Source organism: Channa argus, chromosome 21, assembly GCF_033026475.1.
Source record: "Channa argus isolate prfri chromosome 21, Channa argus male v1.0, whole genome shotgun sequence".
Lineage (NCBI taxonomy): Eukaryota > Metazoa > Chordata > Actinopteri > Anabantiformes > Channidae > Channa > Channa argus.
Genome location: NC_090217.1, coordinates 11,090,799 through 11,115,267, shown reverse-complemented (window position 1 = coordinate 11,115,267; position 24,469 = coordinate 11,090,799). Strand labels below are relative to the sequence as shown.

The 24,469-nt window shown below is 39.2% G+C and overlaps 2 protein-coding genes across 11 annotated transcripts in view; both read right to left on the bottom strand.

Annotated features, from left to right (window-relative positions):
• Positions 1-6,882: 6,882 nt before the first annotated feature.
• Positions 6,883-23,724, bottom strand: gxylt1b (glucoside xylosyltransferase 1b). 9 transcript variants are annotated; one of them, XM_067490941.1, is made up of 10 exons: positions 23,586-23,724; positions 21,758-21,820; positions 20,968-21,066; positions 18,710-20,796; positions 18,035-18,233; positions 17,782-17,913; positions 17,246-17,497; positions 16,903-17,026; positions 16,505-16,677; positions 9,033-11,173 (listed from the first exon to the last, which is right to left on the bottom strand). In XM_067490941.1, the coding sequence occupies exons 4-10, from the start codon at positions 18,910-18,912 to the stop codon at positions 11,012-11,014; spliced, it is 1,245 nt and encodes a 414-aa protein (XP_067347042.1). In that variant the 5' UTR covers positions 18,913-20,796; positions 20,968-21,066; positions 21,758-21,820; positions 23,586-23,724; the 3' UTR covers positions 9,033-11,011. The 9 variants fall into 9 exon arrangements, with proteins under 9 accessions (XP_067347044.1, XP_067347042.1, XP_067347040.1 ...); XM_067490939.1 differs by having other exon boundaries at positions 20,968-21,820; XM_067490935.1 differs by having other exon boundaries at positions 18,710-21,127.
• Positions 21,914-24,469, bottom strand: part of yaf2 (YY1 associated factor 2) — a 13,208-nt gene continuing 10,652 nt past the window's right edge. For both annotated transcript variants that reach the window (XM_067490949.1, XM_067490950.1), the window contains one exon: positions 21,914-24,469. In XM_067490949.1, the coding sequence (XP_067347050.1) occupies positions 24,217-24,469 (253 nt within the window). In that variant the 3' untranslated portion in view covers positions 21,914-24,216.

The following is a 24,469-nucleotide window of genomic DNA, read 5'->3' as shown; positions in this document are numbered from 1 at the left end:
TGGAGAACCTGAATCCCCAGTGATAGAAATTTAAAGCTTTAATCACCATCGGCCAATATAACGCTGACACTGGGCCTGTTGCCGGCCTGACATCTGAAATACTGTTCACTTCCACAAAGAGTGTGTCTTTTTATGATGCCACTGAATCACACACTTGCAAACACAACATTACTGTGATGAGCTCAGGGTAAATTATGATTAGAAATTGTCACTATACGGCATACATGGATCATTTTAGTTGCCATCTGCTTTTATTACTCCCCTGTGAGTGGAGAAATAGAGGGGTATTTTTTAGTGCAATGACAGTAAGTAAGTCTTCCACCAGCTGGGGAGTTCATGTGGCTGTACCTTTTCATTTTCAATTCACAGTATCCACAAGTATATCACATGCAAGCTGCTACTGAATGCATGATACTGTCACCAAAATGTTAATTTAAACATAAATTATAAATCATAACAGTCCACATGTATGAGCTGTTTAGGAAAAACAGAGTTGAATGAAGAAAGTAAAGGAGTTCATTCATCTTAACTTTATAGAACATTAGGCTGAGCACCTGTAACACTTACACACACACACACACACACACACACACACACACACACGCACGCACGCACGCACGCACACACACAAAAATTAATTTCACATTTCGAGTCATTAACCTCTTAATGAACGAGTCCTTAGAAAGTGGAATCATTCCACTGGACAGAGTATTGGGGTCATCAATTTTATTACTATTTCAGAATCACAGCAGCGGCATGTAAAGATTAATAAGCCATCACATCACTCGTGACCTTGAATGCATTGTTATGTTTTAAATCCCCGAGACCTCTCCACCATTCCTCTTCAATTGAGACGTTCCACTTGCAGGTGTCAGTGTCTTTTCATTTTTCTTTGTTGCCCCTGTCCTTCTACTCGATGTGCCTCCACATCTGTGCTCGCTTTCTTTCCCCAGAGTAGCGTTGATCAGAGTGACAGGCCGGGGCGCACTGCTTACATAAGCTGTCGGAGCTGAGGACTCACAGATCAAAGTGAGGCCTGTCTGAGCAGCTGAAGTGCCCTTAATATGTTCACCTCAGCAGGAGGATCCACCGGCTAGTTCTGTCTGCCTCAGTGCTGCTTGTTTGTGACTCTGAAGAAGAGAGTTTTTAATATCTCAAGGGGGACAGATTAAAATCGACATAAAAAGTGCAGGCTATCCTAACTTTGTTTAGCAAGCCTTTGCATTCTAATTTATAAATTATGAAATTATAATTTACTGTTAGTTACTTACACCCCAGAGTCTATCTTTATGTGCTCATAGAGTGGTCTTAAAAACACAGTGAAATAAAGAAACGTCTTTAATTTAAATCCTGTTTTGCTATATGAATTGTATATTTTAGGATCTTTGAAATATGTCATAGATGACAATTCTTCTTGCACTTTGGGGCAGTAACATATGTTTGTAAGAGGGATTTTTCTAATTTATGGAAGTAATTTGCGGGCAGATATGGCCTGTCAGCCCTTTGCAGCCAATTTTTGCCAACCAAACACTATTTTATTTACTGACTGTGTCATTATAATGTGAAATCTTTGGGCACAGCTGGTGCCAGCAAAAAGAGACTAAATGGCTAAATGCTGAAACACTAACGCACGGTTTTAGTGGGCCCCACAACGCAGAAGCAAAGAAAACATTTTTGGGCTTCGGTGTCAGGCTAACAATTTTCAGTTAGATGACTAGAGGCCAGATTTAAGTCCACTATACAGGTCTCATAGTAGCTACATCCATGAGCAAATTCCAAGAGCTACCCATGACCATTAACTCACAGGTAGACAGAGGTGGCAGTAACACTGTCAGATGCATTGTGGGATTGTTTGGAAACACAGGAGGCAAGGTTCACTGTCCATCACAGTGAAAGTAATGGAAAAATAGAGCTCTAAAGAAATAAAGACAGTTGTGAAAGCTGGACATTTGTAGAATGATACACCAATCTGTTAGACTGTGATGTCCCCATCAGACTCTTCACTGTTTAATTTATATATATTTATATTATACATATATATAACATAACATAATTACATTTACAAAATAAATCACAACAATAATATCTTTGGTCTGGTTTTAGTCTTTAGTCTAGTTTTATTTGACATGATTCTTGGTGGACAACAGTTCACTGATTGACACTGGATTGGAACTGACCTCTGTTCCCCTTCCAAGTGTCCCTGGTATGAATCCATCTTAGAGATAGATAGTTATGAGTTCCTCCAATTAAACCCTTTCCGTGTATATCTTCAAGCAGACCTCATTAGTCCCATGTGATCCTATCAGTGATCGATGACAACCGTCAGACTCATATCCTGTCTTACATCCTCTGGCTGGAACACGAAGAGCACAAAGCCTGATAAACATTACCGATAAACTCCAAATGCTTGTGATTACATAGACTTGGAACTCTGCCAAGATGATGAACCATTAGTAACCATGCATTTTACTCAATCACATCATTTAGGAACTACAAATTAGTCAACGAGAGAAACTATGACAGCAAATCATCTTTATGTGTCGCTGCTTTTACCTGGGGAAATAAGCTGTAAACAGATACAATGAAGCATTTATTCATCCACTTAGTAAGTCGCACGACTAAATCATGACCTGAATGTTTATGTGTATTTGTGTGCGAGCCTTAACTGCAATATTCACACTTTAATCTGTCCATCATAAAAGATGATGCACAAATAAAGGGGCTTTAATTAACAGGGTATATCCTTATCGTCATGGGAACAGAAGTGATAGGGTGTTACTGACGTGTTTTACCACCTTGAAAGGTCTCAGAAGTATACAGACACACATACGTGAGCATAATATCTGTGTTATGCTCCCAACAATTTGTAGCAGACATTTTGACTTGTCTTAACTGAGCTTTAGAGCCTTAAAAGTGTTTCCAAGCAGATCAATAGGTGCTCACTATAAAATGAACCCTGGCGTAAATTAACACACCAGGGAGCTGCCAGAAGAAGACACCAGCACAAAATCCACTAGGGTGTAATTTGGACAAATATGCCTCCACTGTCTGAATAAACAACAAGTAGTTGTGCTACAATTTGCTGTGCAATTTTAATATTTAACTAAACCTTAATGTCATTTGAATTACTGCAAAATTACTATGAACTAGATCACAACTAAGTACAACTACTACTACGTTTTCCCGGACACTACGGTGTAGGAACAGGCTAAATGTATTTATAAAGATCAAAAGCGCGAATCAAAGAACTTTTTAACTGCTTAAAATGCCTCAAAATAGAAAATACAATTAATTCAAAGAAATAATGTTGGCTATACAGCCTACAACTGCAATATTTATATATAACTATAACTATTTATCATATTTTCCTCTTTTTAAGTGCTGTTAAAATACATCAGTACTAGAAGTTGCTATTGAGCGTTTGATCTTGGGCTTTTTTATAAATGGGTTCCAGGTTAGTTTTTTAATTTGTATCTCACACAACTCTGCACACATCTCATGCGTGTGAAATTAGCTTCAAAAATTAACCAACAAATTCGCAAATTTGTTTAACCAACAAAGATTTACAGGTGTGATAGGGCCGCAGCGCTATTGTATGACAACGTTTGGCTGCCACCTTGAAAAAAATGGCACTGAATAGTACTGTGCCGTAGCTCGGTCGCTAACAATGACTGATACCAACACAATGATTATGCGCAAGCTCAGTCAGGCTGAAGCAAGCTAAAGACTCAATATGCCATGTGGAGTACAACAGCATATGTTTAGTAAATGTCTTAAATGATTACTTTGGGACAGAGTCTGTTCAGGCAGTAGTAACTAGCCCGTTTTTAAGACATTTCTGTGCCACATACTTATTGTGCTATAAAGACGTTTTTCCTCATAAAACTGGAGTGAGTGGCCATATCATATCATAATATAATGATATTATAATTATAATAAAAGGAAGATTTGTCATATTAACGATAATGTAACGGAGATTGGGATTTAGGGCTGTATAGCCAGGCATGAATCGGTTTCCTTAAAAAAGAAATAAGAAGGAAAAAATTCTGTAATTTAAAAAAAATGAAACACAGCAGGGAATAATTTAGCTTTAGATATGTGAAGGAAAAGGTTTTCAGTGAGAAACACTGACCTTAAACTACATAATTATTGCTATTTATTTAAAACCCAGATCAGTGTCGGTCATCTTTTTCATTTGATGTTGGTACAGTGCATCATGTTGTGTGGAGTAAAAAATCCCTTTTAAGAATTTTTATCAAGCTCAACATCATGGCCAACATGTTTAAGCTAAATCGAGCGGCAGCTTTTTCTTTGCCCTGCTCAAAGCTTTGTGTAATCAATCAAAATGTTCCCTTTGCTGTTTTCCACTTTCTCTATTCACTCTGACAGAAAACCCACTCTGGTTTGCTCCAAAGCAGGGCTTCAAATGTTAACAGTGTTTAACAAGATGGTGAACACGCTGCTGTGGTAACTCAGCTGCTACACCCTCCAGGCATAACATAGGTGCTTTGCTGCTACTGCACATGGCTCACATACAATAAATGCAATCAACATATTCACTATGGAAATCGGTTCATAATGTAATAATAAACATGACCTCAGATAAAACAATTTTCTAAAACTCCCTCTATCACTGTCACTGAATATGATACATACAGAGTGCCAACACAGCCTGGGCAGACAGATACAGACAGTCGCTGATTCACATGCACACAGATATATGCACACAGACAATAGCCTGCAACTCCCCTCCAGCCTGGCAGGTAATTGCTGTCTATGGAGGACAGGTGCTTCTACAATAGAGCGCCAGTGTCCAGACAGGCTCTATTCACTGCCACTGTAATTACCTAATTGAAAAGCTCACAGGAGAAAGTGTGCGTGTGTGTGTGTGTGTGTGTGTGTGTGTGTGTGTGTGTGTGTGTAAGACAGTGTGTTGGGAGTGCAGTAAGAAAAGGAGAAAAGGAGAAAAGGAAAAATAAGCCCAGGGCTTTTGGAAAACAATAAAGCTGTGCACTTCACACCACAGCACTTTACACACAGTCATGTATTCATACACACACACACACACACACACACACACACACACACACACACACATACGCTTTGACATCTTCATTTTTGTGACCACCCACAAATATTCACACAATCATACGTGTTTGAGCACACACACACACAAAGCACATGCTAAGGTATTTTCAGAATCAGATCACTCTGGGGATAAATATTGTTCAGCTGTAATTGGGGGATGGGGTGAAAGAGGGAGCAGTAATGGGAAATCTATTGTTGTGTGATATGAATGTGGCAGGGAAAAGAGGAGGGTCAGAGTAGGCTGAGGTATAAAAGCAGCAGTGTCACGCTCATATCTGATGTCAGCCCCTCTATCTCAGTGGGCTTTAAGTTTTATATTGCATCTGTAGACAGTAGAGAGCAGATGGGCTTTGAGATTGAGTGTGATGTATGTGAATGCAAATTGTGCACATAAATGCAAAAGTTTCTTCACAAAATGTACTAGTACATTTTTTTTTTACAAATAAACCATCTTAAAGAGTTTGCATTATGGCCTTCTTTGACCAATGCTTTATTATTACTGGGTGTATTGTGAACCTATTGATGCCATTTTATTCACCCAAATTGAAGATAGCTTGAAATTCATGTTTATAAAAAACCCAGATCCCCCTTTATAAGCTAACGATTAGCATAAAATCTGCATTTTCATGAGCCCATACTGTGATTGACAATAAATGTGGGCTCCAGAGTACTTTTGTAGGCCAAACCAGAAGTTAGCATTGCCCTGGTTGCCTCAACAATGGGATTTTTCACAGCTGGCCCACAACTACATTTACATCTGGCCGGCTGGTCAGTGGGTGCAATTCTTTGAGGAGTTTGCATGTTGTCTTCATGCTTTCTATACTCCAGGTTCCTCCCACAGTCCAAAGACACGCGTGTTAAGTTAACTGGTGACTCAAAATGACTCGTAGTTGTGAATGTGAGTGTGAAAGGTCTCTTTACCTGTAGGTGTCTCTGCGTCACTGCTGAGATAAAGAGTGTAGAGTGTCAAGAGTGTAACCTGCCGTTTGCCCAACGACAGCCAGGTTTATCAGGTAGTCAGTGTTTCAACATCTTTTCAAACATCCTGTCTTGCTTGTTCTTTTTGTTTTGTTTTCATTCATCTCCAATTCTAGAATTTAATCAAATAGTCGAAATTCTTCCTGTATTGTATCTTATCTGAAAATAAATGAGCAGGAATTTTGAAATCTAGACATAACTAATACTATGTAGAGCTGTGCACTTTAGTTGCTGTTGCCTGCTTTTATATTTAGCAAATACAGGGGCTCAGATCACTTCAAAACCCCACTGAACGTTTCATTTTGTTGCAAGCAGCAACTCGACATCCTCACATATATAAAGAAAAAGGATAACATCTCATCGTCCTTGGATGCATTCGTCTTACTGTAGCAGCCTTGTTTGGGCTCCTGTGTGTGCCTACGGTCTAGTACAAAGCAAAGTAGCTCATATCCCCAAGGCTAGCATTTCTAAGTATGCACAGACTCATGCTGGTGTTCTTGAAATGTTTGGAGGTGAGAGCAACACAATCAGTCTTTGAAAGCATTTTGTTGCCTTTTTTTCAACAACAAAAATATTTTAAAAAATATGAGAATATTTGATAAGTGCATTGGGTATTTTTGTATTCGCACTGTGGCTTGTCTTTGGAGGTTTGCGTGCTTTCTGATGGGTGCAGGGAAAAAAAAGCCATCACCCATAAGAAACTGGGTCACACACTCAGGTGGATTTAAAAAGTGGATTCTTGTAGAAACATATGAAAAAGGAATATAATAAAGAAGCGAAGAACATTGATGGAAGGGTAAAACAAAAATGGACAATAACAAGGACAGGGTTTACATTTGGCAGACAGCATGAAAAGATTCCTGATTCCTGCGTTGGCTGCACTGAGAGCAGCAAGATTTTGCAGGGGCTGGACAGATGACTTTCTTTGGCTTGGCTTGGTGGTTTTTGGTTTGGCTCCGTGGCATTCGCTGTATCAAATCTGACAAACACACACAGAAAATAAGCCATGAAGTAAATAAACCAATCTGGTACAATACGCATCACTCTTTCTCTCATTATATGGCAGAGCAAGTGAATCACTGAAAAAACATGGCGGCTTCACTGTGAGCAAAGATGTCATATTCAATCTCACCGGGCATCAAATGTGCCCTGAAGTTGCAGACATGTAAATAAGAAGCCCAGAACATGACATTCTGTGGGAAACATCCCGGCCTGCATGCCTCTCTCATCTCCTATAGCAGTGATATGTAGACCCTATTACAACATGTAAATGACCCCCTGCTGTGCAACGTAGGCGCACAATATGATAGACAGTATGCAGAGGAGAGGTTGTAGGGTGTGTGTGTGTGTGTAGTGCATACCTCCACTAGCTGTTAGTGTATGTTTGAACTAGTGTGCATTATTCATCTATATATGTGCATTAGATCCAATGTGTCAGAATTAGACCCTGTCTTGTCTTTCTATATGGGCAACATTAGCAGAGTTACTCTTTAGATCATGTACAATGAATGACAGCTAGAGTAGTGAAGCCAAAGCCAAAGCACATATTAAAGGGGCTTTACTTTCATTGAATGCTTAATTCATGGTTAGCAATTTATCAATGCTATTGAATCAAACATAAAGCGTATTAATATTATTTGTTCTGCAGAGCATCTGGAGCAAAGCCCATTTTTTAAAGCTGCATTAATCAGTATTTTTATATGTTTATATTCATTTTATTTGCATTATATTTCTACATGTGGTATTGTGAATGTTTGTTTATAGGTTGTTGACACTATTTGATCACTGAATACAGTTCATAATTAGTCTGTGGTTTACTCACTGCTACACTGTTGGTGCACACAGCCGCCACGTTTCTCTAGAGGTCTCTGTTCCCATTTGATGACACTATTTTAAGGAAAGCAATGTCCAATAGATGTCTGAAGCAACAAAGTGCCCTAATTGCTATATTGGCTATGACAGCCTTGTTCTTTTCTTTCATCGCTAACACACACCATCAGGCTTTTCTCCATCCTCCCACTATGCATTCATTTCTTCTCTTCAACATTATGTCCTGTGACCATGCAGGAAACATGACTAACCTTATCCAGGGTTCTCTTTTTAGTTCTCTTTTTGTCCATCAAAACACAGAGGCTCACAAAGACACAGTACATTTAATTATTTTGTGATGTCCCTATTCTTCATCTTCCGCTCTGACCCACTCTAAACGCTGGAGGTCACATATTTATTTTAAATAGTTTCTCTTCTGGCCCTGTTTGCAAAAAGGAAATAAAACCAGTTATTTATGACAACATAAAACATGTAGTTTCAGGAAAATGAAACCTTGGAAGATGGACAGTATTGAATTTTTCAACATGGCTCAGTTCAAGCCATTGTCTCCGTGTCCCTGGGGATCTGCCCTGTTACATGTTGCATTTAAGCACACAGGTCAATAAAGGTAATTGATAAACTCTCATATGGATATATAGTGATGAATGAATGATACTTGGGGTGCAATGAATCAAACTAGCTTCAGAGCCATAAACGGATGGTTGTATCCCCACCTAATAGGAATAAGCATAAACTCATCCCCCATAGTCAGTAGTATACAGTGTCATAGACAGGCGCCTATAGAGCAGGGTTATTGGTCCGTCACTTACACTTTATGAGCACCTCACAACTGAGGCAGAGATGGTGCAGCACCTCAGGTGGCCTAATCAAAGATTATTGGCAAGTCCATTGATCTGCCCAAGGAAGTGATAGAAACAGCATCAATCTTATTCAAGTTAAATCCTTCTAGAATAACCCTACAACAAATTATATATATATATATATATATATATATATATATATATATATATATATATATATACACACACACACACACACACACACACACACACACAGTACATTAGCATTAACTGACATTAAAACTGTTTCTCTCTTGTGGTTCTATAAAACACACTGCTGTACAAATTCTACAAAATAAAAATTATTTTTAATAAAAGAGCCTTTTTTTTAAATTACAGTTTTTATCACTATGACATAAAAACAAGGAAACAGTCATTTCACAAAGGATATTCTTACTTTACAACAATAGCAAATACTGTAAGCACTGAAAATTTACATTTTAATTTGAAGCCTTAGAGTTCTAATACATTCAGTGGTGCAAAACCCACATTTATATATAAATTTAATACTTTGGTAACAAGAAACAACTTGTAGCTTATTCATGTATTTTCTAGGTTAATGTATACCAACTAATTATTGTTCAGTACTGTTCATGAAACATGATTCTCACATGACATCACAAACACATAGAGCAGGTTTTATATAATCAACACCTGCCACTGGAAAAAAATAATAATCCATAATGCATTTACTTAATTTGTCTGAAAATCCACAAAACATTAATTACACATTCTCTTAAATTACTGTCTCTCCATTTCATTGAGTAGTTTATGAAAGTCTAAAAAGTGGTCCAGTGCACACATCTCAAAAAATGGACCCTGAAGAAAAAAATAAAAATGTTCAGTCTTGATATGTTTTCCTCTTAATAAGAGTGTTTCACAAGGGTCAACAAATTCTCCAATATGGAGGCTCAAAAGCTACACTTCCAAATGTTTACAGCTCTATCACACCTTCAGCATACAGAAAAAAGGGCTGACAGGAGAAAACCTTTACAAAGTGGATAGATCCTTGATTTAAAAATATAGTAGTCAGTAAAATATTATAATTTCTAAACACAATCAAAAAGTATTAAAGTAGAAATCTGTAGCAAAGTTCATTACAACTGCTACATTCAGTCTTTTGCAGTACAACAGTACATTTACATCACATTCTTATCCACATTAACTTACAAAAGGTGAGGTTATTAGTCTTGGTCTCAGACAATCGGTGTGTTTACATGGACTTAAGAAACCCAGTTACAATTGAATTTCTCTGGAAAGCTGATTTCTTAACCGTATTGCGTAACCTAGCTTTCCCAGGTACAGGTACGTTGCATTAAAGGTAACATGCAAACGTGTTTTTGAGGCATGTTTCCTCACCCAGAGGTGTACGAGAAATCTGATTACTTGTTCATGCATGTAGAAGCAGATTTCCAGTAACCAGGCTTTTTACGTGCATGTAAAATTGTTCCCCGACCACCCGAGAAATCATAAGGTGGATTTCCATCCACATGTTTTATGCACACTTTTCTGATTGTGCACGAACAAACCTGAGTAGACTATTCACAGAATTTAAAATTTCACCAAAAGTTCTCTTTGGTGACTTGGTGTATTGTTAAAAGCAAAATGTAAAAGTGCAATGTAAAACAGAGTGTAAATTATGACATGTGACTTAAACATCCCCTGGAGAAATGAAAACAACAATACAAAACTATGAGAACTAGCACACAAATAAAATATAAATGTTATATTGCCATCAAGATTTCCTCATTGGTTTGATTAGTGTTGTGGTAGTTTACTTTCTCCTTCTCGCTCTCTCTGTCTGGAGTTTTTTGTAGATATCCTGCCCCTTGTGAAAAAAAAGTTGTGCCACTAGCTGGTTATCTTGATGAATCAATTCAATATTACACTCTTTTTGCCCATTACCTTGACATGTGGTAAATAATTACCAATATTTGGATGGAAACCCAGATATTGAGCGTTAAGACATCTTTACTGATTCCAGTGTAAAAGTGGTGTGTTCACTGTTTTTGAGCACAACTTCGTCTGCTTGTACAGTCAGTTTTATCCAAACTTAGGTGGCTTAAATTTTGTATGATGATGAAACAACCCTGGAATTTAAAACATACAATCTTCAGTCAGCTTGTACAGTCAGAATTAAGGCTAGTTACATTTCCTGCTCATACAGCAGGAATCAATCATCAGCCACAGTGAGCAGTGATCCTGATCTCGGTGGCTGAACTTGTAGTTAAAGTTAGGTTAAGGCATAGTCCTTTTTTTGGCCTCTGATCATATTATCACTCTCCATGTGGAGCATCTCTGTTGATATTTGCCAGGCTGTGTGCCAATCTCTTTGTGAAGAGGATGTGAGATTTACCACAATACGTATGTGTTGTCTTCAGCAGTTCTTTTTGTAGAGGATCCAACAAAGAGGTCACTGGGTCTGCACCAAAACTGAACTGGAACGACAATACAATCCATTATTTAAATTTGATGTTACATGTTGTTCCCAAAACATATGGGGCTTGGTGGTTCAATGGGTAAAACATCAGGTTGGGATGTAGATAGCTGTGGGAACGAATCCCACCCCACTAGGTGTGGGTCTCGAGTCCGAGTAAATGGAAGGGTTGCGGCAGGAACTGAAGCCAAATCAACGTTCAGATCACATTTGGCTTTGGTGGCCCCTGAAGGGCCAAGCCAAAAGCCACTGATCTTTTATCCTGTTTCCAAAATGATTCGGATGGTTGCAGCTAATTAAAAGCATCTTAACGGTGAAAGCACACTAAAGTCTCTGGTCTACCAGGTGTTTGTGGTACTTCCTTAAAGATTATACACTGTTTCACAGAAGTCATATTATTCTTGGGAAATGCTCTGCACATGCAGCAAACATCTTCACATCTACCTAACAGAGGGGGCTTGTTCACATGGACCAGGCTGCACTTCACAATCACGGTGGCCTACTGTTTGCAGGTGTCTGACTGAACCGGCAAAACTATTTCGGTGTTGAGCATCTGAGTGAATGCCACAGTATCTCAAAGCTTCCTCTACCGTTTCCTCCTGTTTCAGCTTGTCAACCAGCATCTTACTTTTTGCCAACAGCTTCTGTATAACTGTCTGGGCATCCTACAAACGTTGGAAAAGTGCCTTGATCTTACAGTTTGCTGGTCTCTGCCTCCACCTTCATTTTTTTTGCATTTGCTGAGGTTCTAGGATTTCAGGACAAAGTTTATCTTGTTTCATTTTCTCAGATTAGAGCTCAGCTGAGAGCTCCCCTGAGACCCTTTGCAGGTCACAGAATTTCTCAGAGTAATCTCCACAGCCTCCACTCTCCAATCATTGTTTATGGTCCCAGTTTTATGAAGATCATTCTTCAGCTGCTCAATTTCCAGGAGCATGGCCTCTTGGTCCTTCTTTTTAGCTAAGATCCAAACTTTAATAAGGATGTTTAAAAGATAAACAAAGATATTCACAGGAAAGCAAAAATCATAATTTTTTGATTATACACTGTACAATCATTACTTATAATATTTAAAATCTGCAATAATAATTAACCCCCCCCCCACCCAAAAAAACAAGAATGCAGTAACATAGGTAGGTCATATTTATCATTCATGAGCTTATTGTCATGCAAACAATATCTGAGATTCATGGAAGCTAATTGTGCATTCAGGTTGATGGCTCATTTGGGCCTCGTGGTTTTGCAGCTTTGTCCTTTTAATTTCGTAGAATTTTGAATGGAATGAATTTTGAATTTTTTACTCATTTTGGAGAGTTGCTCTAAAAATATATTGCTATTTGTCAGTAAATGTCCTGAGTGTTTCAAGCATATAAGGATTCTGTTCACATTAGTAGATATTAACAAAGCATCCCTCAATCTGGCATCAGTGGTTGAGTTTGGAGGATAAAGAATAATAAAAAAAAAGTCTCTGTTTCTACCTACAGCACTTTGACTGGGAGCCAATGCTGCTGGACTTTCGTTGGTGCAGGTAACACGTAACAACACTTTGTACACAGTTTGTTGTAATATAAGTCACAATCTACAAGAAAATTGTTCCATTAATAATTTCTATGATCTAAATTTGAATACAAGACAATCATTCATCATTATTTAGAAAATAAAACGATTGAATTTTTTTTTTTAATAAAATGCTAATATTGTCATTGTGATCCAAATGATCAGCATGTACTAACATCACATATAAGCTTAGAGGGCACAATAAAACCTCTATTCTGCTTTACTGACTTATTTTTCTGCAATACCACCAAATAAGATGGCCCATTCTCCTATCTCTCGGTTTCTTCAGAAGGTTGGAAAATGTGAGTGGTGGTAGCAGCTTAAAGGTACAAACATAGGCCTGGGAACTTAAAACGAGCCTCTAAAGTCCCAAACTACTGCCACAACTTCCCTGAGGACAGAGTTTAACCTCCCACTGTTTGAGTGGAATTGATCATCACATTCCCCCAGTAAGCAAAGCAGTGCTTTGGGCAGCATTTGAGCTTGAAAGACACGTTTTTCTAGATAAATTAAAAAATAAATCCTCAAGGCATAGTCAGATGGGACTCCAAATTTAATCTGATCGGTCAGCCTGCAAAACATAAAACAGTCCGTGTTGTTGGAGTCGGTTTTGTGCAACTATGGTTACTATCCAGTGATAACCAGGGATAACAGAAGAAATGTCAGGTCTTCCCAATAATGAAGAAGCCTTTACAATGCTCAGAGGAAATCAAAGGGGAATTACCACTTTTTATGCCAGCTCATTTGCTTGCACTTGAGTCGGTGATATTGGGTCACAAAGAGAATGGTGTTTTTATGAGCACATACTTACACATACACACATTCATCAGTCATAAAGTTGCATTTACAGTTGGCTGTATTGATTTTGTGCGGCTGATGGGGCACCATTGGTGTGCAGAGTCCAACTCTAAATGTACCATTGGCTGTAAAATTTAACTGCTGCTTCCTGGGCTCAGCTTTTTGCAGCGGCGTGAGGGAGGAGATGCTTTACGATGGACAGACTGCTGTGGTCTGTTTTAGACGCAGACAGGGAGGAGCAAAGCTGCTGTTTTGTTCCCATTTCTTTGTTTGAAGATAATAACCACTCATTTACATTAGCTGCAAGTTTATTAGGAATAATGTTGCTCGACATTTTTACTAATTGGAAACTGGTAAATTACTTCATTGAAATGGAAATACAAACTAATTCACTGACTATTGACTATCTATTGCTGCATAACTGTTTCATATCACTGTAACATGAAAGTCTTTGTTTTGGACTGCTGGTTGGGCAAAATGAGCAATCTGACACTTTTAAAGTAGTTTCTTGTATGTATGTATGTATGTGTTAGAAGTGTTCAAATTAGCCACTTCACCAGTCATGTACATGTCAATAAAAATATAAAAGTGTATTAAACAAGAAAAGTCATTACTTTAATGTAGTTCCGATGTATTCATCAACCTTGAGAATGAGCAGGATTGCTGGATTGACAGGGAGAGGCTTGCAGCAAAACAAAGTGGTAAAGCAAAAGAACTTGTTTACCGCTGTTCAATTCCTTTTTGCTGATCCTCAACAATCCGATGACCTCCAGTTTGTAGGTGTTTACCTGAACCATTAAAGCGAACACAGTACCTCAAACAAGATTCTGTCTCTTCTCCTTCTTTTTTCAGCTGACAGATTCTCTGTGGCGTTTGGAGCCTTCTCTAATTATTTGGAAAAGTAGCTGAGCCAGGCTGCTGCTGCAGTAGGTCTCTGTCCTCAGTTTCTTCTTTTACTGGAGCTATCACTTGTCCAAGATTCAAGTTTGTTCTGTCATTATTCAAATTTGAGCTCAGCTGAACACTGTGTCCATGTCATCAGGTCCATAACTTACTCATTGTGAATGCTATTAATAACACCTGTGCTTTTCCCACTATGACACGTAAAATACCTGCTGTACTCCAGCTCAGTGGTTCTGAATCTTCGTCCTCAAGGACCCCTGCTCAGCGTGTTTTCCCAATTAGCCTTGCACTACTAATTGCTGATCACCCAGATCAGGTGTTTTTAGTCAGTAAGAAGCTGGAAGATACCAATTCACTTTGTCTTTCCCTCTCCAACCTCATCTGAGATGGGAGCTTATCTTCTGACTGACTGAACACAACTGATGTGGGCAATCAGCAGTAGTTAGTTGGAAAAAAGCAAAGCAGAGGTCCTTGAACAGGATGGAGTCCTGTGTGTTTCCTGCCTTAACCTCCTGGCCTGACTCGTCATCTAAAAACAAACCTGCTCCACATCAGCAATCAGTCCCAGTACATACATACACTTTTGCCAACTTGGGCTTATGCAAACTTGTTCGATACAATGAAGAAGAACTAATTTTGAAGATTTGTATGAGGTAGAATTTTTTGCTCTTTTGCGAATTTTTCTAAACTCTTTACACTTTTTTAAGCTGCCACTCTAGCAGCGCCCTATTAATGTTCACTCCATAACACGGTGCATGTGTAGCCTGAGGTTCTGCGGCAAATGAACAACCTGGAATGGATGAAATGTTCTGTCCAGACAGATTCATTACAGAGGACCAAACTATACTTCTGTCCTCCTGGCAAACCACAGCTAATTACATATTTGTACAAGTATCAATGCCCACATAGACTATGGGAAAAACACACGAGTGGAGTCCATATCTGTCTACTGTCATAATTGATCATTGTCTAAAAAGTCTTAACCTCAGGCCATGGATAAGATCGGGATCAGCCACAGCACTGATCTATGTTCAATGCTTTGTTAATAGGAAAGCAATGAGACAGCAAATGCTGATGGCTTCATTAGGTAAATGCCGTTCCTGTCGTCAATATCATTACACTGCTGGTAAACAACACATAATCATCCTCAAAGGGGAAATTAGCTTTCACTCCAACCTTCTGCCCATGGTCGAGATTTGTTTGTCACTCTAGACACTAATCCAAAATTTCATCTACAAGTGGTCAGTGGAGCACAGCAGGTGTGTCACCAGGGTTATAAAAGTGCACCTTCCATCGGGTGTTGCACTAAATTACACCTACAGCAGGCGCAAAACAGTTATTTAACCTTACCCGAGGTACCCAAGAGGCATTTGACAGGGTGAAAGTGCCTCTTTCAGTCACTGTTTTAGTAAGAGGGCAGATAAAGGAAAATATAAAGGAAACATTCCCGAATTTACTTCAAAGCAAAGAAAAATTATGATGCAATAAAGAAGAAAGCAACTGCCTTCAGTCAGAAAAAGAGCTCTGTATCCTCTCTCCATGATGGACTGCCAGATTAGGTTCCTTTGGTGTTTTACCATCAGCATGTGCCTGTCAAAGTCTGGAACCAAGACTGTGAAGCCTTACTATGAGAGTCACATTAAGACACACTTCACATATCTTGATAAATTATTTTGAGTCTCAATAATAATAATAAATGCAACACTAAATGGCCAAAGGATGCAAGAACATCAAAAGCGTTTTTTTCTTACTAGTGGTGCACAAGTACATATGTGATGAAGGTGACTAAAAAAAGAACTTTAAACAGTTCTTAATGGAAATGCAGTTAATTTTATGCATGAGGGAAACATCAGATAACATTAAAGCAGATATATCTCATAGCTGTGTAGTCCATTTTAATGGATTTTTCCCTCTTTCATCTAGAGACTTGTGTTTTTTACTGCTACAATGTTTTTGTGCAGTCAGAACAGTGCATAAATCCCACAGTGGCCAATTCAATTCCTGGCTGAACAACATGTGTGGACCTATAATACTGATTGAATTCTCTAATAAAGCCTCACCAAGGCATACCGACCTTTTGTATGGCCTCATAAATGGCTCTGAAGGCAGGTTGTTTGTGGTCGTGGTACACCCCTCTGTTTCCATGCAGTATGTAGATGCCATTCTCCTCAGCTGATGCACAGTTACTGCCATAGATACAATGATCTGGACGATAATTCCACTGGCAAGGAAACTCCAGCAAGGACTCTGGCAATAGAAATGCATCAAAACCTCCACATTAATAAACAGTGCAACAAAGCATGTACCTTAACAAATATCATATGCTGATGTTTAAATTGTACAATAGCTGGGTAATAATTCTTTAGTATGTCAAATTAGGATAAAAAGTGTATAGAAAAGTATCTCTGCACATACTGACAAAGAGATGTTATGTTATGTACACTGGTGTGTGTGAATCCTTTCTCTCCTTACCAGGGTTGTGGTGAAAAATTATATTTAGAAGGTCCTGATCTCCCCAGGTTATATTGAGTTTGTATTTCTGGAGTAGAGGCATCAGCAGCTCTTCCCAGTGTAGTCCCACTGATGTCATGTCATTCTGTGAACACAACATTTAAATACATCATCACAATTCACACACTTTTAGTGGTTAAATACCAGGGAGTTCACATTGCAACGAATTGTAAGTGTATCTTTAGTGTAAAACAACTGCTGCAGAAGGATATCATCTTGTGGCCACTTGAGGTAGTACACTAATATAGTAAACCAAACATGTCCAACTAAACAAACCTTTACTGGAAGTGTGTCTTGTCCTAACCTTAAAGAACATGTCCCTCATTCTCGTCATGTTCATGAGCATGACCCCCGAGTTGACGCCCGTCCTGCCGTAGAAGGGGTGGCGGGCAAACCGGTTGTACCAGGCAATGCGTGGCTCCTCATGCTCAGGGGCCATGGCGGCCAGTTGGGAAGAATTAAACCGTGACAGGAAAGCCCACAAATGGTCTACGGGCTGCAGGAAGAGGATGTCTGAGTCGACATACACGATTGAGTCAACGTCCTTCAGGATCAGCTGCATGAATTTAAAAAGAAACAAAGTCGAATTTACAGTGTTACCCTTCAAACCACTACTACCTTACTATTTCTATGTTCTGCAGTGGCTTTTGCAAAGGGAAATTTCCCATGGTAACAAAATCCTCTCTATTATAATGCTGCCAGTAATTTATTTTTCACTTCATAAACAAAGTTTTGCAGACCATGATATTTATAGCCTCTAACTCAGGCTATAAAACATGATTCAGAATGTCATAACAACATTCCATGTTGGAAAGAGTCGTCTTGCTGTAGGCAACATACGGGTAAAAAGAGCCTCTGAGAAGCACAGGGTTTGAAAAGTTTCTTCCACTCGGCCGCGTTCTCACTGGGGAAGCTGATGGAATAGACTCTGTAGTTAAACCTGGATCGAACAAAAGCAGGCCACGACTCCAACTGGAAGAAAGATAATACATTATGCTGCTAGCAGGGATAAAACAAACAAACCAAGTCACAGTCATTCACAGACTGCAGAACACAATGTGAAGTTCAGTTTTAAGACAAATTTCCCACTCACAGCTTCCATAAATCCAGCGTGTAGCTGATCTTCAGCAAAGATGTGCAGGTAGAGGTGTTTAATGCTAAAAAGCACAGCAGACTTGATCATGGTCAGAGTCTCCTCCAGTCTCTCGCCACAGGCGACTACAGCCAGGTGCATGGGAGAGTCAGGCCTGCTATGAACGGGCTCCACCTGAGCCCGCTGACGCATGATGTACCTGAGTGTGAGAAGAGAGTCAGACCAACAAATGTAAGTGTAAAACTAATTTTCCGAGTCACACTTTCTATTTTATATTGTGTGGAATAATTTGTAAATATATAAAAGTTGTGTAAACTAAGTACTACGCATTATAATACTCCCTAAATTTTAGCAGGGCAACAAAAAGTTCAAAATGTATGTACATGCACATATCTGGATACATTTTATGTAAAATTTTGAAATGAGATTCCTTGTAGTACTATAGTGACGAATCCAATGAAGCAGCAGCTGAGCTGCACGTGAGGTTACACAGGTGTCCAACTGTGACATCACTGCTGTCTTCAACCATAGAAAGTTAAAAGTTCAGTCACATTCCTACACATCACTTATCTCGTACGGAGTATAGGTCAACGTCTGCTGTCACATCCATTTATTCTCATAAAAAATAATAAATAATCATCATAATAATAATGAATACATGAATTAAAGCCTTACCTATTGTACCAGTGCGGGTTTTGGGGCCCTGTTCTGTCTGCGGCCCCTCGCCTGACTCCGTGTCCTCTCGGTGGGATGAAAACCCTCTTCGGCCCGTTTTCTCGGAGCGAGCCGTCTGAGTAAAGCAGCTTACTGTAAACGTAGAGGCCCGAAAACACGGCGAACACCGTGCACAGTATTAGTGCACGAATGTACCGCCGCATTTTGCCCGTTTGTAAACACAAGTCGGAGCTAAAGTCATGACACAGAAACTAGCGCAAAAGAAGAACCGGAAAGCTAACCGCAGTCGGAACGCACTTCCGGTCACGGTTTGAAAAATAAAATTTTGTCTTTAGGGTTTCGGGCGCAGCAATTGTGCCCTCTCGTGTTACAGCTTTATAAGACTCTCCCCACATTTCTTACTTCAATTTGTCTGTTTGTTTGATCTCTCTTTTCTTTGGGCTTACTTTTGATTTAAGAAAGATAATCGACAAATCTTACCGCAAGGGCCATTTGAGAGCTGTTCTGGAGTTTTTAAATGCTTCGCAAAATCCTGATTACACATGAAGCTCAATTTTCAGCCATTGTGTTATCATTTGTTTGACATTATGTTAACATGTAGATGACGAGTCCTGAAGTACATGTAGTCCTGAAACATTACAAAATGAGTCTGTGAACAGCCAAAGCTTAGCCACGAGATTAATTTTTTTCCATTAACATTTTTTGTAGTCAACTAATGAAATTACAAACTATTTGGGGCTATAAAAATAAAACGCTATCTTCCATTAGTCTCTTGCTTAAAGACAAAGATGGGAAAATAAAAGGCAATGTGTGCATCCACTTTCCAAGTTCGCCGCTATTGTTTCGCGCTTTTAATTTGAAGGCGACCACAAGCCTCCGGATCTTATCTTCGTTTTGGGGTAAGGGTTATCCATTTACCTTGATCCAGATCATGCAAAACAAGCAGGGGGTCGAGACCCTTAAATGGGGGAAGGGTGGGAGCATTAAGCAAACTTGATTGCTCCGTCTCCCTCCCCCAGTCAGGCTCAGGCTGCTGCATCTTGCGTCAATTGATTTCACATTGAAAAGACCCGATCATGACCTTAAGCGACTCGGCATCTTCATTGTGTTGGATGCATTAAACAAACTAACAAATGTTAATAGCATTTTTATGAAACGTTGGAAAATTTTGTAACTAACTGATGTACTCAAAGTAATAGATGTGTGTGTAACGTAAACACATGTTGTATGTTTACAACCGGCGTATGCCTATATTATTAAGTCTTAACGATGTTCGAATGAAAAGGTGAGCAGATGTGTTCAGTGAACAGAACCTGCATGTATTGTTAAAAGTTATTTGCTGAGACACTACTATGGCCTGTCACGTTTCCAAAACAGTTGATACACAACCAATCAACACAACTTGTGGTCAAACCTTTACACTCTTTCAATGAAAATACAGCCATCAACATCCCAGTATCCCCCCCCAAAAAAATCTCTCTGTAAAGAGATATCCCAGGATAAGTTCACTGGAGGTAACAAACCCTGCAGCATTTTACATTTCCACCTTTTTGAGATGGCCTGTAAAATACTGACTTCCTACAAAGGTTTTCTTGATTTTTTTCCAATGTGCAGGTCTTTTTAAATAAAGTTAAAACACAGAAAACCTGAAAACTGAAAATACTGAACTACAGATACATATAAAGAAAGCAAATGATTAAAAAAAAGTAAAAGTAGGACATTAAATACTTGAATTTTACATTTAGCCAATTTGCTCCTGTCAATTGCACATGTACTCAACATCACACTGCTTCCATTGTCTTTGATCCAGACAAACACCCACACAGAGGTGACATCTTTTATAGATGGGGAAAGACTGGTTACTGAAGAAGAATTTTGTGTAGGGGGTTGCACACATATAAATTAGTGATTCATACATTTGCAAGTAATTTGTGTTTTTCATTTGTTTAGTACAGTTAATTTAATAAAGATTTGGGTCACTGGAAGACACACGTTAACGGTTTTGAGAAAGGAAAAAGTGTCCTAAGAGGGTGATGAGAAAAGCTGTGAAGGTAAACGGCAGTTGTCGCGTCATTCACCAGATGGTGCTAAAGAACAACACGACACAACAAAATATTTCAATTTCATAGAAAAAAGCTAAATGAATGAACAAACTAGTCAAAATACATTAGTGTGTGAAAGACACACAGCTGGGAAATTTGGTGTTAAGCAGCCTAAATTTGAGATCAGGTGAGGGCCAATTTGACTTAATAGCTTACCTTCATTATCAGAAATATTCAAGAGATTACAAAAGAGGTGGCAGCGGCATGTCGAAGTGTCCCCTGGGCAAGACACGGAATCCCCAAAAGTCCATCCCCCTAGTGCCGGTACCAAGCCCGGTAGAAATTGGGGAGAGTTGCATCAGGAAGGGAATCTTGCCTAAAAATTGTGTTAAATCACCATGCAGACAAATGATTCACTGTGGTGACCCTGAACTCACAGGATAAGCCGAAAAGACAAAAAATAAATACATTTAAGAGTTTACAAAAGTCCCGCAGAACCTTTTGAGACTTGAGGGTCTCTGGAATACAGCTTTAGTAATTATGTGAAAAAATGACATGCCTCAACACAGAAACAAGTTTGGCCTAGAGCACAACTGCCATGCACACACAATGCAGTACCTGCTCCTTCTCTATTTTGCTATATCTTTCAGTACAACACAAGTCAACATTTTAATATTGCAGCAGTTGAATTACCAATACCCTTTGAGCTCCCTTCGTACATAGAGGGGAGCAAAAAGAACCTTCATAGAAGATTTAAGGAAGTTATCATTGAAAAATATCATTTGTTTGGGGGGGGGGGGCGGTGTAAACATTTGCCTATTTTGCCTCCCCTGATGTGTCTGCTAATAACTTTCTAGTATGGATGGGTGGGATGTTGTTTGTCCTAAAATGCCCATGTAATGTTACAGAAATAAGCAGAATTTGTAGAATACACTGCTTGAGCACCCAGTTTTAGTGGACAAACAGTAGGGAAGACTAAAGATTGGGTCATAGGGTTGAGACTTACCAGGTCAGCGGGAAAAACCAGAAGCCCCCAATTGCCAGTCTACGTCTGTGTGAAAACACCTGTCTGTAACAAAGGGATTAATAATAAAGTAAAGTTATGTGCACAAGAAAAGGCATCTTTGTTTTGTTTAAAGTTTGTTATTTTCTTATTCAGACATGTAATAAACAAGTTTAGTTTATTGAGCATGGCAAAGCAAAACAACAACAAAAAAAGAACAAGTGACACTAACATATTTGAGCGTCTTCCATTTCTGCCACAACCAAACAACAAATGTGTGTGTGCAGTTCTCACATGTCCACACACCTAGTCCCAGCTAGTGCAGTGAACATATGAGAGTACGTTTCTGACACAGTACTAACAAACTAACAGACATCGCCTGTCCCACAATATACTGAGACCATAATAATATCATGCCATGACATTTTTCAGTATGTGTGCTAAGATGTTAAAGTAAAACTCTCGACAGTAACACTGGATAATGGATAATACAACCACATCAAAACATAGTAGTACCATATTTTAGAAATATCCATTTATCTGTGTAGATATTCTACTGGTTTTATAAGTTATTGTGTAGTTAGGTTGATCTATAGTTGTTCTGCAGGGAGCTCAGTATACTCTAAAGTTCCTCCACTTTACTATGTCAAAATGAAAGAAACTGTTTCTGAAGTCCATCACACTGCAAGATATCACCGATGCAGCTCTTCACCGTGTCCAGAGGTGAAGACGTTTCATCCCTCTTGTAAGCACCATGTTGTATCCAAAGTGGGTCCATTGTTGGTGCAGAATAGTATCGGCACCCTCTTGTTTGCCGTTAGGACACGGAGCATGTGCAGTCCTGTTTGTGCAGTGATTAACGAGGAGAATACAGGTGTCATTTCCAGCTACGTCATCTTTATCACTTTCAACTTGTTCGAAACTGCAGAAATATGATGATGTACATTTGTGAAGCTACGAGAACCAATGGCGTGTTTGTGTATATATTTAATTCTATAGGGGTCACAAACCATGGTTTGACATAACTATGAAAGGTGTCAATGACTGGAAACAAGTTTTGTCTACATCATGTATTTACAATGTGACATTACCAAAGTTTCACCTTGATTGTATTACACAACAAGGCTTGGATGATTCTTAAAGCTGCATTAATGGATTGAAGATTGGAACTAGAAGCATCAAAGACATAAGCAACTCAGTAAATCACAGCCCTGAGATATTATTGATTTTTAGTTGTTATGGTTAATATATGAGCAAATTATTGCTTATTTGCATATTTAGCAGACACATAGCAACATAAGTACTTTAGTTGTTATTTCTTGTTTCTTCAGCAAATCAAGTCCAATATTCACCCAACATACAGCCCTGGTTTGGTCTGGATCTAGTTAAGTTTATAGCTAGTGGCTGGGACTTTCACTAACTTACCAGCCAGGTAGCATATCATCGACTTGCCTAAAGTAGTTTGCTAGACAGGGATGTTCCATACTTGGTCTGTGTGAGGTTTACAAAACCAAAACAACGGGCTAAAAGCTGCATATAAAGTCTTCTGCATATTGAGCTTACAGTAAACAATTTGATTCCAAAATGCTGCAGGCTCAAATTTGTAGTGGTGATTTATATGGGACAAAATAAATAGTAGCCACACCAGGAAAAACTAAACCCTGATAGTATCCCCGACTATGCGCAGACAAACCAGGGTGGTGTAGCACAAACTGAAAACTAAAGACACCTGTATTGTCCTTTTAAAATCATCTCCTCTCTGTACGTCGTCCTGCACCATTTAAAAGTGATCTTCCCCAAAACTATACTTATATATGGATATAAGCATTACCTGAAGTACACAACCTGCCAGAAAGAGTATATCCGTTATGCTGTGTCGAAAAAGTCACTCTACAGCAGAGGCAGTCCAGAATTCTTAGCTTGAAGTATCAGGAGGATCAGGAGCAAAGGTTCACTGTCAGGCTGAATATTCAGTGTAGAGACACAGAGAAACTAGATAGTTCAGGTTTATAAGAGGTCCACAAAGATCCCAGACAAAGGCTCCTCGCTGGGGAAGAATAGGTCACTGATGGTGATATCAAGGGTGGGGCTGCACAGTTTGTTAAATAAAAATATTGTAAAATGAAAGAGAAAAAAAAAAGAATTATACAGATGCATCTAAATAATACTAGATTCCCGGACACTATCCAAGCATTTATTTGTATTGTAGAATGTAGCCACGGCCATGATGGAGCAAAGGGTGTTTCCTGCCAGATTTGATGCGTTGGTACCTCGTCCTCAGACAAACACAAAATTCCCTGTTAAAACTCAGAAATCCGGAAGAAGCAAGCAAAAAAATAGTTAGGTGCAACAGTAAAGTGGAGGCAGGATGCTCCTTTAGTGATCTGTGGTTTCGCAGATGAGATGTGGGTGGATGGTGCGGGAGGTTTTGAGGGGAGGTGTGCTCGTGGTGGGTGGGTGACTCAGTGGGTCTCTCCATTGACCGAGCTGCCCTCTCCTCGGGGTGAGGAAGAACGGGAAAGCCCCTTCTCTGTATTTTCTGAGCTGGAGCCGTTCTGGCTGAGGTGGTCGGCCGACAGCGCAGCACTAGAGGATGTGGCCGAGGTGGACGAGGGTTTTGCCTTCTCCTTAAAGTCTGTTATGATCACTGTCAGGTCGCCAACCGTCACCTCCAGGTGCTGGGCGCTGCTCCTGTCAATGTTTTTTAATCGCGGC